Below are 12411 nucleotides of genomic sequence, written 5' to 3'. Positions count from 1 at the left end.
TTGGACGTGTGTTTGGGGTAGAGGTGTCCGATAATATCGGCCGATAAATGCTTTAAAATGTAATATCGGAAATTATCGGTATCGTTTTTTTTTGTTTTTTTATTTTTTTATTATTAATTCAACATAAAAAACACAAGATACACTCACAATTAGTGCACCAACCCAAAAAACCTCCCTCCCTCATTCACACTCATTCACACAAAAGGGTTGTTTTTTTCTGTTATTAATATTCTGGTTCCTACATTATATATCAATATATATCAATACAGTCTGCAAGGGATACAGTCCGTAAGCACACATGATTGTGCGTGCTGCTGGTCCACTAATAGTACTAACCTTTAACATTTAATTTTACTAATTTTCATTAATTACTAGTTTCTATGTAACTGTTTTTATATTGTTTTACTTTCTTTTTTTATTCAAGAATTTTTTTTATTTATTTATCTTATTTTACTATTATTATTTTGTTTTAAAAAGGACCTTATCTTCGCCACACCTGGTTGTCCAAATTAGGCATAATAATGTGTTAATTCCACGACTGTATATATCGGAATCGGTTGATATCGGTATCAGTAATTAAGAGTTGGACAATATCGGATATCGGCAAAAAAGCCATTATCAGACAACCCTAGATTGGGGTCATTGTCCTGTTGGAACACCCAACTGCGCCCAAGACCCAACCTCTGTGCTGATGATTTTAGGTTGTCCTGAAAAATTTGGAAGTAATCCTCCTTTTTCATTGTCCCATTTAAAGCACCAATTCCATTGGCAGCAAAACAGGCCCAGAGCATAAGACTACCACCACCACGCTTGACGGTAGGAATGGCGTTCCCGGGATTAAAGGCCTCACCTGCTGAAAAAACAAGTCCATGTCAGAAAACCAACAAATTTAGCTGAATTGCACCAATTTTGTCAAGAGAAGTGGTCAAAAATTCAACCAGAAGCTTGTGGATGGCTACTAAAAGCGCCTTATTGCAGTGAAACTTGTCAAGAGACATGTAACCAAATATTAACATTGCTGTATGTATACTTTTGACCAAGCAGATTTGCTCACATTTTCAGTAGACCCATAATAAACCAAACTTCATGAATGTTTTGTGTGACTAACAAGCAGGCACGTGCACACATAGGGCCTTATGGGTGCTTGAGCCCCTGCCCTTTTTTGCCTCGTCTTAAAAAGTGCCCTCTGCCTGTGTGTGTGTTTTTTTTATTTTTTTATTTATTTAAACAACATTAATAAATTCCTGTCAGGGATGTAAAAAAAAAACAAAAAACAGCGGTACAAAAACTCCACGTTTTCTTGTAATACCGGGTTGTTTGAGCCTGCCGCTTCCGCCAGAGAGGGAGAGAGAGAGAGAGAAGGCGAGTGAGTGAGTAAGTGAGAGGAGAGAGAGCCAACTGCGCCCCTGAGGAGACGTCACGTGACAGTGGAGCAACTTGAACCTGTGAGTTATGGTCTAGTCGCCGTCCACTTATTCAGCATCTAATATGGGTAATATTTCAGAAAAACGCTGTATTATTCTATTATTCAATGTGTCAGCTTCTGTTTTTGCCGGACGTCGGAGCACGGCGGATCAATTGAGCACGGCACATCAATTCCGCACAGAGCAGAGCGGATCGTGCGGGTCAGGAAGTAGTGTAGAAAATACAAAATAAAACACCGGGTTAATTTTCAAAATAAAATGCACTGTGTTTACGGCGGATCACATTTCTCACAGCAGAGGTTTAGATATAAAGTTTATTGTGGCTTTGCTATTACTGTGTGGGTTAACAAAATAATGATAATAATAACAATAATAATAAGAATAATAATGATAATGATAATAATAATAATAATTATTATTATTATTATTATTATTAATAATAATAATTTCAGCATTCTGGGGATATAAGATGTAGGTTATCTGTTAGGAATATTACCATCTGTATTTAAACTTGATTCATGTTGATTATGCCTGCAGCACAATGCCAAAAAAAGAAAGGATACAGAAAAGGAAGGAGAAGGAGTGCCAGGAAGCAGCTAAGGGTAGCAGACCTCTTAATGCATGGCTAAAACCAAGTACTAGCACCAGAATTCAAGAAAGACCACAGACCTCAGAAAGTGTCACACCTGAGAGAGAAGCAGAGACCTTAGAAGCAACACCTGAGAGAGAGGAGGGGGAGAGTGTAGAAGCAACACCTGAGAGAAAAGAGGCTTTAGATGCAACTCCTGACACAGAGGAAGCCATAGAAATCCCGGTAAATGTTGGGGAGGAAGAATCCACAGGAACTGAGGCAGATGATACTACTGCAGAGGAAGCCATAGATGAGGGGGAAGTTGAAGGAGCTACAAGTGATGTAGGAGAAGAGGTCTTATCAAATATTGCACTGTTAAAGTATCCTACAGATCCTGCCCACCAACAAGCTTTTGATCTAAAATGTAATGCCAGCTATGTCAAAATGTGTGTTGATAGAGCACCATGTCAACCTGTACTTAGATGTCCCAAAAATGCAGATGGACGATCATTTCAAAGAAACTGGTATAACACTAGGCCGTGGTTGGAATACTCACCAGACAAGGATGGTGTGTTCTGCGTTCGTCTTTTTCTTAATGAAGAAAAGTACAGCAAGTCTGCTTGAAGAGTGGCTGGGTTAAACAACTATATTTATTTTTGTATTTTTTTTCAAAGTTCATGTTGCACTGTTCAATGTTCAATATTAAAAGTGCTTATCTTTAACAATAAATAGCCTAATAATAAACCAGTGTTTTGTTGCTTTTCATGTCTTCCAAGCCTATGATAATGTGAATTAACTCATTATGACAATAATTTGTTGACACAAAAGAAATGGCAATCACTTTTACCTACAAAGGACACACAGCCAAGTAGTTAGCTTCCTATTAGCAAATTTAATTTTACATTAATTTCCATATTGTGTAAAGGACCAAAAAAAAATGTCCTGCCCTTTTCTGACTTTGAGCCCCTGCCCCTCTATAATCATGTGCACAACCCTGCTAACAAGTATGTGCTCCAATCACTCTATTACAAAAAAATAAGAATTGTAGAAATTATTGGTAATTCAAGACAGCCACGACTGTAGTGGAAGGTCCAGGTTTTAAATGAGAACAAAAGTGGATTTAACACAATAGTTTTATTTTACTCATAATTAAATGGTACAATGGTTGGATTAAGTTGTCGAGCACACAGACAGTTTTCCCCGGGCGCGCTTGTCAGCATGCAATGAAAAAAAGCTCTCCCTTGGTTTGACTTCGTCATTTTTATCTGTTTTCCTCGTGCGTCAAGGTCCTGATGTTTTCGACCAGTTTGTTCCGCAATCTCCTTGAAACCCTTAGTCATACTTAGACAATCAAAACATTTTGTAGAATGGTCAGCCCGACTCCATATTCAACTTTTGCCTACATCTGGTCCTATGGTGGTTTAGAATAGACGAGAAATGAAACGAGCAGACATTCTTGACAGACATGAAATATTAAAGTTAAAAAGTTAAAGTACCAATGATTGTCACACACACACACACTAGGTGTGGCGAGATTATTCTCTGCATTTGACCCATCACCCTTGATCACCCCCTGGGAGGTGAGGGGAGCAGTGGGCAGCAGCGGTGGCCGCGCCCGGGAATCATTTTTGGTGATTTAACCCCCAATTCCAACCCTTGATGCTGAGTGCCAAGCAGGGAGGTAATGGGTCCCATTTTTATAGTCTTTGGTATGACTCTATAGTTCAAAAGTCAGAAATTCCACTACAAGACATTAGGCTCTTTACAAGTTTTTTACTAATTTTAAAGGAGACGCTACAGAGCCAATTTTTAAATTTAGTTTTTGGGACCCCTAAAATCAAATTTTTTTTGGCCATACCTGAAATTTGGGGACACGTCGAAACGGGGAGAAGAATTGAAAAAAAAAAAAAAAAAAGTGTTTTAATAGGGCCCTTACAGTGTTCTACATCGCCCTCTCAAGCCCCAATTACAAAAAAAAGGAGAGGACTTAAAGGGGTGCCTTGAGGAACACCTCAGTTGTGTAAATCACTAGTTTGGACCCCAGCGTTTTATGTTTGCTTGCAAGGTTAAAATGGTAAAAATCCGTCTGCCAATATCTGTTTAGTGGTCCAGGTTTCTCTTAAACCTTTTAGACCTCAAAGCCCAACTTGTCCACTACAGAAGGGCCAGGGACCCACTCAAAATATTATCATTGACCTCACATTTTTTCTCTTGATATTAATCGCATTTAATGATTATATCCAACGTACTTACAGTTTACAACCTTGTCAAATGTTATGAAAGCATGTGTCAATCACAAAGATGATCAAGTTTACAGTAGGTCAGGCTAAGTTTAATATTGCAAAAGAAGGGACTCATAAAAATTGATGAAAAATAAATCTACATACATACGCGGTGCTAACATAAATACATTTGAATTAACGGTAAATAATGTTTCTTAAATAAACTGTAAAATTAAAATAGTTTCATTACTTTAGTCATAATTTTGGCGATTTTAGCTCCACATTTCCTGTTTTGATATTGTCACTACCGCCTCAAGTGGTGGAAACGTGTATTACAACTGAGAAACACATGTTTTTTGGGCGGCTATCTATGGGGCGCCCTATGGTTAAGAAACACTGCTCTAAACCAGTGTTTTTCAACCTTTTTTGAGCCAAGGCACATTTTTTTGCATTGAAAAAATGCGGAGGCACACCACCAGCAGAAAACATTAAAAAAATAAACTCAGTTGACAGTAAAAAGTCGTCGTCGCAATTGTTGGATATGACTTTAAACCATAACCAACAATTGCATCAATTTAGCTCTTGTCTCAAAGTAGGTGTACTGTCACCACCTGTCACATCACGCCATGACTTATCTTGAGTTTTTTGCTGTTTTCCTGAGTGTAGTGTCTTAGTTCTTGTCTTGCGCTTTTAGTTTGGTGGCTTTATCTCTTTTTTTGAGGTATTTTCCTGTAGCAGTTTCATGACTTCCTTTGAGCGATATTTCCCGCATCTACTTTGTTTCAGCAATCAAGAATATTTCAGTTGTTTTTATTCTTCTTTGTGGGGACATTGTTGATTGTCATTTCATGTTGGGATGTACATTGTGGACGCCGTCTTTGCTCCACAGTAAGTCTTTGCTGTCGTCCAGCATTCTGTTTTTGTTTACTTTGTAGCCAGTTCCGTTTTAGTTTCGTTCTGCATAGCCTTCCATAAGCTTTAATGCCTTTTCTTAGGGACACTCACCTTTTGTTTATTTTTGGTTTAAGCATTAAGACGCATTTTTTACCTGCACGCTGCCTCCCGCTGTTTCCGACATCTACAAAGCAATTTGCTACCTGCTGCCACCTACTGATATGGAAGAGTATTACACGGTTACTCTGCCGAGCTCTAGACAGCATCGACACTCAACAACAACACATATTTTGCAGACTATAATTACTGGTTTGCAAAAAATATTTTTAACCCAAATAGGTGGAATTAGATAATCTTCCACTGCACACTAGTGTGCCACGGCACAGTGGTTGAAAAACACTGCACTCGACAACGGCACATTATTATGATTATTGATTTGCAAAAAAATATTTTTTGGACCAATTAGGTGAAGTTGCATAGTTTCCCACGGCACACCAGACAATTTCTCACGGCACTCTAGTGTGCCGCGGCACAGTGGTTGAAAATCACTGCTCTAAACAACAGGAGCACTCTGGTGCTTTTTAGGAATTTGCTGAAAAAACGTTTTGTCTCCAAGTTTTGAACTGCCGCCATTTGAACAGCCACATGTAAAAAGTGGATAATTACAACTTCTTGATACAAACACAGGTCATTAGCATTAAAGCTACAGATACATAAGTGTGTTGGCGGTAGAATGTACTAAAACACCCGACACTTTATTTGAATTAGTCAAATAAATAAGTGTAACACGGCCCGGGGGCCTTTCAGTAGTTCAACCACAAAATATGTGGACATACAATCTAAACATTTAGAATAGATTTATTAAGCCAGTCAAATACAAAAGTCTCACATGTGCTTTTGCCTACAGCAAAACAGAAAAAAAGGCTGCAAACCAAAGAAATACAACTGCTAGTAATCAAAATAGTAATCAAAGAAAACCTTTTTTTGTTTTAAAAAGTGCAGTTTCACCAACATCTCCCTTCAGTTCCGACCGATAGGATTTGGTTCCTGGTTAAGTTCGGAATGAAGCCTTTTTTGTTCAGATTATGCACCACTTTTAGAAGCCCTTCATCTGACTACATTTTACACCCTATAAATAAGAGACCCTAGCGAGTATTCAGTTCAGACATCGGTGTGTGTGTGTGTGTGTGTGACTTGAGACTGAGTGACTTCAAAGGAAAAAAATGCAACATCGTTATGATCTCAAGTTATGTCTCCTATGTGTGATATTGGGACTCTTGAGCTGGGGTCACAGCAATTCACAGGCCAGCTGGCAAGGCAGGTGATTCTGAGAAAACGCAGAGGCGGCTGCACTGCTGTGACACCGTCTGATTAAAGATAGTTCCGATGCGTCATGACAATGTTATCCGAATGGCATGACTGCTAAATACTGCGCCGGGGTAAAATGCGCGCAAGATCACAAGATACGGCGACATTGAGGGGTCAAATAAGCTGTCTGAGTGCGGTGTTTAATGAGATTAGGTCCATCGTCATGGTGAAAAGTAAAAGGTTGTGTACTGTATGCACGCCGTGTACTGTGTCCGGACACAAACATACAATGTGTAGCTACAATATATCAGGTTACTATAACAACATAGAGCAGCATTACTAAAAGACAATGATTCACACTTAGTCAATGCAACTATCAAAACAGCAGATCATAAATAAATTATCAATCACAATTATGTTTTTGGTATGATACCATCAAAATACCCTGACCACCACCCAAATAATGTTTGTATGCAACAACCACATTTTGACCAGTTACACAAATGGGACGCTTTTATCACATCAACATACTGTGGTATTCTCGGTGAGTCAATCAACATTCACTTCATTGGATTTATCCATGTAGTTCTTAGCCATTGTTGGAATGGGAAGAGGCATAGTGGGGAATGGCTTCCTGTAGCCTTACAAGTAACAAAGTTGTTGCAAATTGGAACACAAAAAGGTGTATTTTCTGGATACAAAGTGTATAAGTGTCTGATGATCCACATGGTATTAAAAAAATCTAAATAGTCCATGTTATATATTCAGAAAAGCCAAGTGTTCCACAAATTGCCTTATAAAACGCAAGTATAAACAACATTACAATAGGATATCTACAGTTCAGTAGGAAAATTATAGATCAAATAACACCTTTTCAAATCAAAACAAACTGGTTTCATGCTACAACCCAATTTACATCAGGTGGTGACACTTTAGTGCTTTCCAGGATCTATATTCTGTCGCTCCCTTTTTCCAAATCCTGCTCCTCCCGCTGCTGCTGTTGCTGTTGCTGCTGTTCCTCCTCCTCCTCCTCCTCCTCCTCCAGCTGCTGCTGACGACGACGACGATGAAGCTGCTGCTAATGCTGCTGCTGCCGAGGATGACAATGATGGTGATGCTGCTGCTGCTGCTGCTGAGGGTGCTGCTGCTGCTGAGGATGCTGCAGACTGATCTGCAGAAGTACACGGATAACTAAACTTAAAGGGGAACTGCACTTTCTTAGGAATTGTTCCCTATTGTTCACAATCATTATGAGGGACAAAAGTTGTTTAGTTAATTTCCGCTTTCTAACATAAAAATCTGCTCGTTCTAGGTGGCTAGCAATGCAGCTAATGGGACCAATCAATTCTACCTCTGAATTACTTTAAAAATGCATTAAAAAAACGTCAACAATAGAGATGCGCGGATAGGCAATTATTTCATCCGCAACCGCATCACAAAAGTCGTCAACCATCCGCCATCCACCCGAACTAACATTTAATCAAAACCGCACCCGCCCGCCATCCGCCACCCGCCCGTTGTTCATCCATCCATCCATCTTCTTCCGCTTATCCGAGGTCGGGTCGCGGGGGCAGCAGCCTAAGCAGGGAAGCCCAGACTTCCCTCTCCCCAGCCACTTCGTCCAGCTCTTCCTGTGGGACCCCGAGGCGTTCCCAGGCCAGCCGGGAGACATAGTCTTCCCAACGTGTCCTGGGTCTTCCCCGCGGCCTCCTACCGGTCGGACGTGCCCTAAACACCTCCCTAGGGAGGCGTTCGGGTGGCATCCTGACCAGATGCCCGAACCACCTCATCTGGCTCCTCTCGATGTGGAGGAGCAGCGGCTTTACTTTGAGCTCCTTCAGGATGGCAGAGCTTCTCACCCTATCTCTAAGGGAGAGCCCCGCCACCCGGCGGAGGAAACTCATTTCGGCCGCTTGTACCCGTGATCTTGTCCTTTCGGTCATAACCCAAAGCTCATGACCATAGGTGAGGATGGGAACGTAGATCGACCGGTAAATTGAGAGCTTTGCCTTCCGGCTCAGCTCCTTCTTCACCACAACGGATCGATACAGCGTCCGCATTACTAAAGACGCCGCACCGATCCGCCTGTCGATCTCACGATCCACTCTTCCCTCACTCGTGAACAAGACTCCGAGGTACTTGAACTCCTCCACTTGGGGCAAGATCTCCTCCCCAACCCGGAGATGGCACTCCACCCTTTTCCGGGCGAGAACCATGGACTCGGACTTGGAGGTGCTGATTCTCATCCCAGTCGCTTCACACTCAGCTGCGAACCGATCCAGTGAGAGCTGGAGATCCTGGCCAGATGAAGCCATCAGGACCACATCATCTGCAAAAAGCAGAGACCTAATCCTGCAGCCACCAAACCACATCCCCTCAACGCCATGACTGCGCCTAGAAATTCTGTCCATAAAAGTTATGAACAGAATCGGTGACAAAGGGCAGCCTTGGCGGAGTCCAACCCTCACTGGAAACGTGTCCGACTTACTACCGCCCGTTGTTATATATCTAATATAGACGATGCAAGGCATTAGTGAGGTTATAAAGCTTTTGCCTGTTAAAGAAAGGAGACTGATCCAATGCAGCAGAGACATTCAATGTGTGCCACGCTGTCACGGCCCAGACGCACACCAGTGCGCAATCATCTGGGAGCCGCGCTGAGCGCACCTCCAAGCGCGCTCGCGCCACTCAAACTGCTGCAGGCAGCTGCGTTCACACATGCATCTGTAAGCCTTGTTGTAACATCCTGTGGCACTCTTCTGGGATCACGGCGGACGAAACTGCCCATGCTCAGGGTGTTTGTGGAGGTTCGGGGTTTTGCACAAATGTGATGCACCATGTTAGATGTCCCGGTTTTGTGACTGTCGTAGACATAAACAGCGTCGCAGCTCTTACAAATCACGTAGCCAGCATTACTATCATCCTGATTTACAACCTCATAAAAACGAGTCCACGCTGAACTTTTCTGGCCTTTTTTTCCCCTGGTCTTTAGTATTCCCTTTTTTAGTTTGTCGCGTACCACGTTTGCTGCCGGCGTTGCCATCTCTTTTTTTTTTCTTCTTCTGTTGTGGCATGCTGCAGGTGCCTGCTCGTTTTTCGTATGTGGGTAACAACATTTAACTATGTATATATATTTCCGAATTGGTTTAACTGCCACCCGCCTGAATCTATTTAAAATCTAATTTTTTTAAATTTCAACCGCCCGACCCGACCCGCGGATAAAATCTAATTTTTTTTTATTTCAACCGCCCGACCCGCGGATAATCCGCGGACTCCGCGGTTGTGTCCGCAAACCGCGCATCTCTAGTCAACAATAATTCATTTACGTTCCGCAACCTGTATAATAACACAGCTGTATTGTACGAGCGAACACTGAAGAACTATTTTTCTAGCGTAGTAACTAGGGGTGTAACGCTACACAAAAATTCCAGTTCGGTACGTACCTCAGTTTAGAGGTCACGGTTCGGTTCATTTTTGGTACAGTAAGAAAACAACAAAATATACATTTTTTTTAACCAAATTTGTAAACAATGGCATAACATACATATACACACAGGGTCCATTGCCAGGGTTGATGTGGTCAACATATATAAAATAAAAACTAAATAAGATAAGGCTCAGAATGGTTTCTTAACAAAACCTTTCTACATATAAAGTGCTTTTTTTGATTGATTGAGACTTTTATTAGGAGATTGCACAGTACAGTACATATTCCGTACAATTGACCACTAAATGGTAACACCCCAATAAGTTTTTCAACTTCTTTAAGTCGGGGTCCACGTTAATCAACATTAAACTGCCTCAAGTTGTTGCTCAGATTAAATAAAATGACAAAACGTTTCTTCTACATATAAAAAGTGCAACATTAAACAGTTTCAAGTCAACTCAGCCTCAGATTAACTTTTCTTTCCCCCCCTAGCCTGGCTAACTTGGCAGTAAGAGGATATATGGGCTTATTTTTCTTCCACCATAGAAGTGGGTCAAAATCTAGTTTTTAACGCAATATGGACTTATATCTGCTGCTATAAAAACATTTGTTGCTTTAGCCCTGCCTGACTCGCCGAGGAGAGGCTGCTTGATTGCGGTGGTGACGCTTCAAATGGGTTAGCATGTGTTATAAGAGTAGCGTATGTGTGTGTGTGGCCCTTTAATATGTGACAGCATGTGAGGTGAGTGTGTGGGCGAGCGAGGTGAGGGAGCAGTAGCGTGAGTGCGGGAGTGGCTAGTGTTTTGTTGGATTGGCTGTGTGCAAGACCTCAATAAAGCCACGATTTGCAACTAATCGCCGGACTCGTCATTTACCCTGGAGTCCGGAGACCCACTGCCGGGTAGAGTAAAGGGTGTTGCCCCCGAGAATACATCGGCCCTGGAGGAGTGTCTCCCCTGCGCTCCTCGACGACGGTCTGGGAGCCGGAAGCAGGAAAGGTGCAACACATGTTTGACATGTTGTCAGAAGCAGATGCTGAACAATGTCGGCAAACCTCCGTCCTCCATTGTTGTATCGCGAAGCCAATGTGTTCCCAAACGGGAGATCTTAACGAGGCAGGAGGGTCATCCAGCTCTGGCTTTTACATGTTGTCCTAGCCCGGTCGCTGCTAGCATGTGTACTTGTTCGGTACACCTCCGAACCGAACCGAAACCCCCGTACGGAAACGGTTCAATACAAATACACGTACCGTTACACCCCTAGTAGTAACACATCTGCGTGCTACGGTATTAGCCGTAAAAGTTAACTACGGCAAGAGATAAGCTAGCTTCTACGTCAACACGAAACACGTTTGGGTTTGTAATGCACAACGCTGCGATAAAACACCAATTTGTACTGACTGGAATGTTACAGTATCTGTAAAGTATTAGCCCATATTTAATGTTTTGTTTGTACACAGCTGAGCTATCCAGACAGCGTATGTACTGTAGTTGTAATAACATGCATTACGTGCTTCGTGTTTCATGATCGATATTAAAGTGACTCACTGGATGGACAGTTGTTTGTCTGATCCAGCTGGCCGGGGACATTTCCTGTTGATTTTGGGTAAGCACGCCATTTATGTCGAAATAGATCGTCTCCAAGTTGCATATGTACAGCGTCAAAATCGCTTTCACCTCTCTCTCCGGGCTTCCGTCTCACTCTTCCTTCGTGCTGGCTTCTATAAGAAGCAGTATATTTAGCTTCAAAAGTAGGAGGTAGGGAATCCTTATTTATCCCAAAATAGCCATTGTTTTTGTATGTTACTAAGTCTGCCATGATTACAAAACACACTCGTGTTTGATTCAAGGGTAAGAACAAACGTTTGTTGCCAGAAGTCAGATGTGCGCTGCGGCCAACTTGGCGAATCAATTCTTGAGTATAACTGCTCGTCTGCACCATTCTGAAGCAGAATGAGTCGAACACCAGCCAAGAATGTGAAATAATATCTAAACGGCAGACATTTATTCATGCAAATATGGAAAAGATGCTGATTGTGTTTGACGGGGAAACAGCTCTAAAGAAAAGACAGATGTTCACTCTTCAAGGTAAATGCTGTACATTATTAGTATTACTACAATACTTTATAAAACAACTGTAATTGTTTGCAGTACCGTATTTTTCGGAGCATAAGTCGCTCCGGAGTATAAGTCGCACCGGCCGAAAATGCATAATAAAGAAGGAAAAAAACATATGTAAGTCGCACTTTTTGGGGAAATTTATTTGATAAAACCCAACACCAAGAATAGACATTTGAAAGGCAATTTAAAATAAATAAAGAATAGTGAACAACAGGCTGAATAAGTGTACGTTATATGAGGCATAAATAACCAACTGAGAACGTGCCTGGTATGTTAACGTAACATATTATGGTAAGAGTCATTCAAATAACTATAACATATAGAACATGCTATACGTTTACCAAACAATCTGTCACTCCTAATCGCTAAATCCCATGAAATCTTATACGTCCAGTCTCTTACGTGAATGAGCTAAATAATATTATTTGATATTTTACGGTAATGT

At 41.5% G+C, this 12411-nt stretch overlaps 1 protein-coding gene across 7 annotated transcripts in view; it reads right to left on the bottom strand.

The window, feature by feature from the left end:
- Positions 1–5951: 5951 nt before the first annotated feature.
- The window catches only part of tnip1 (TNFAIP3 interacting protein 1), a 47373-nt gene continuing 40913 nt past the window's right edge, over positions 5952–12411 (bottom strand). For all 7 annotated transcript variants that reach the window (XM_061927566.2, XM_061927565.2, XM_061927564.2 and 4 more), the window contains one exon: positions 5952–7590. In XM_061927566.2, coding sequence (XP_061783550.2) covers positions 7352–7590 — 239 coding nt within the window. In that variant the 3' untranslated portion in view covers positions 5952–7351. The remainder of the gene's footprint in view (positions 7591–12411) is intronic.

This window comes from Nerophis lumbriciformis, linkage group LG35, assembly GCF_033978685.3.
Source record: "Nerophis lumbriciformis linkage group LG35, RoL_Nlum_v2.1, whole genome shotgun sequence".
Lineage (NCBI taxonomy): Eukaryota > Metazoa > Chordata > Actinopteri > Syngnathiformes > Syngnathidae > Nerophis > Nerophis lumbriciformis.
This window is presented reverse-complemented; position numbering and strand designations above follow the sequence as displayed.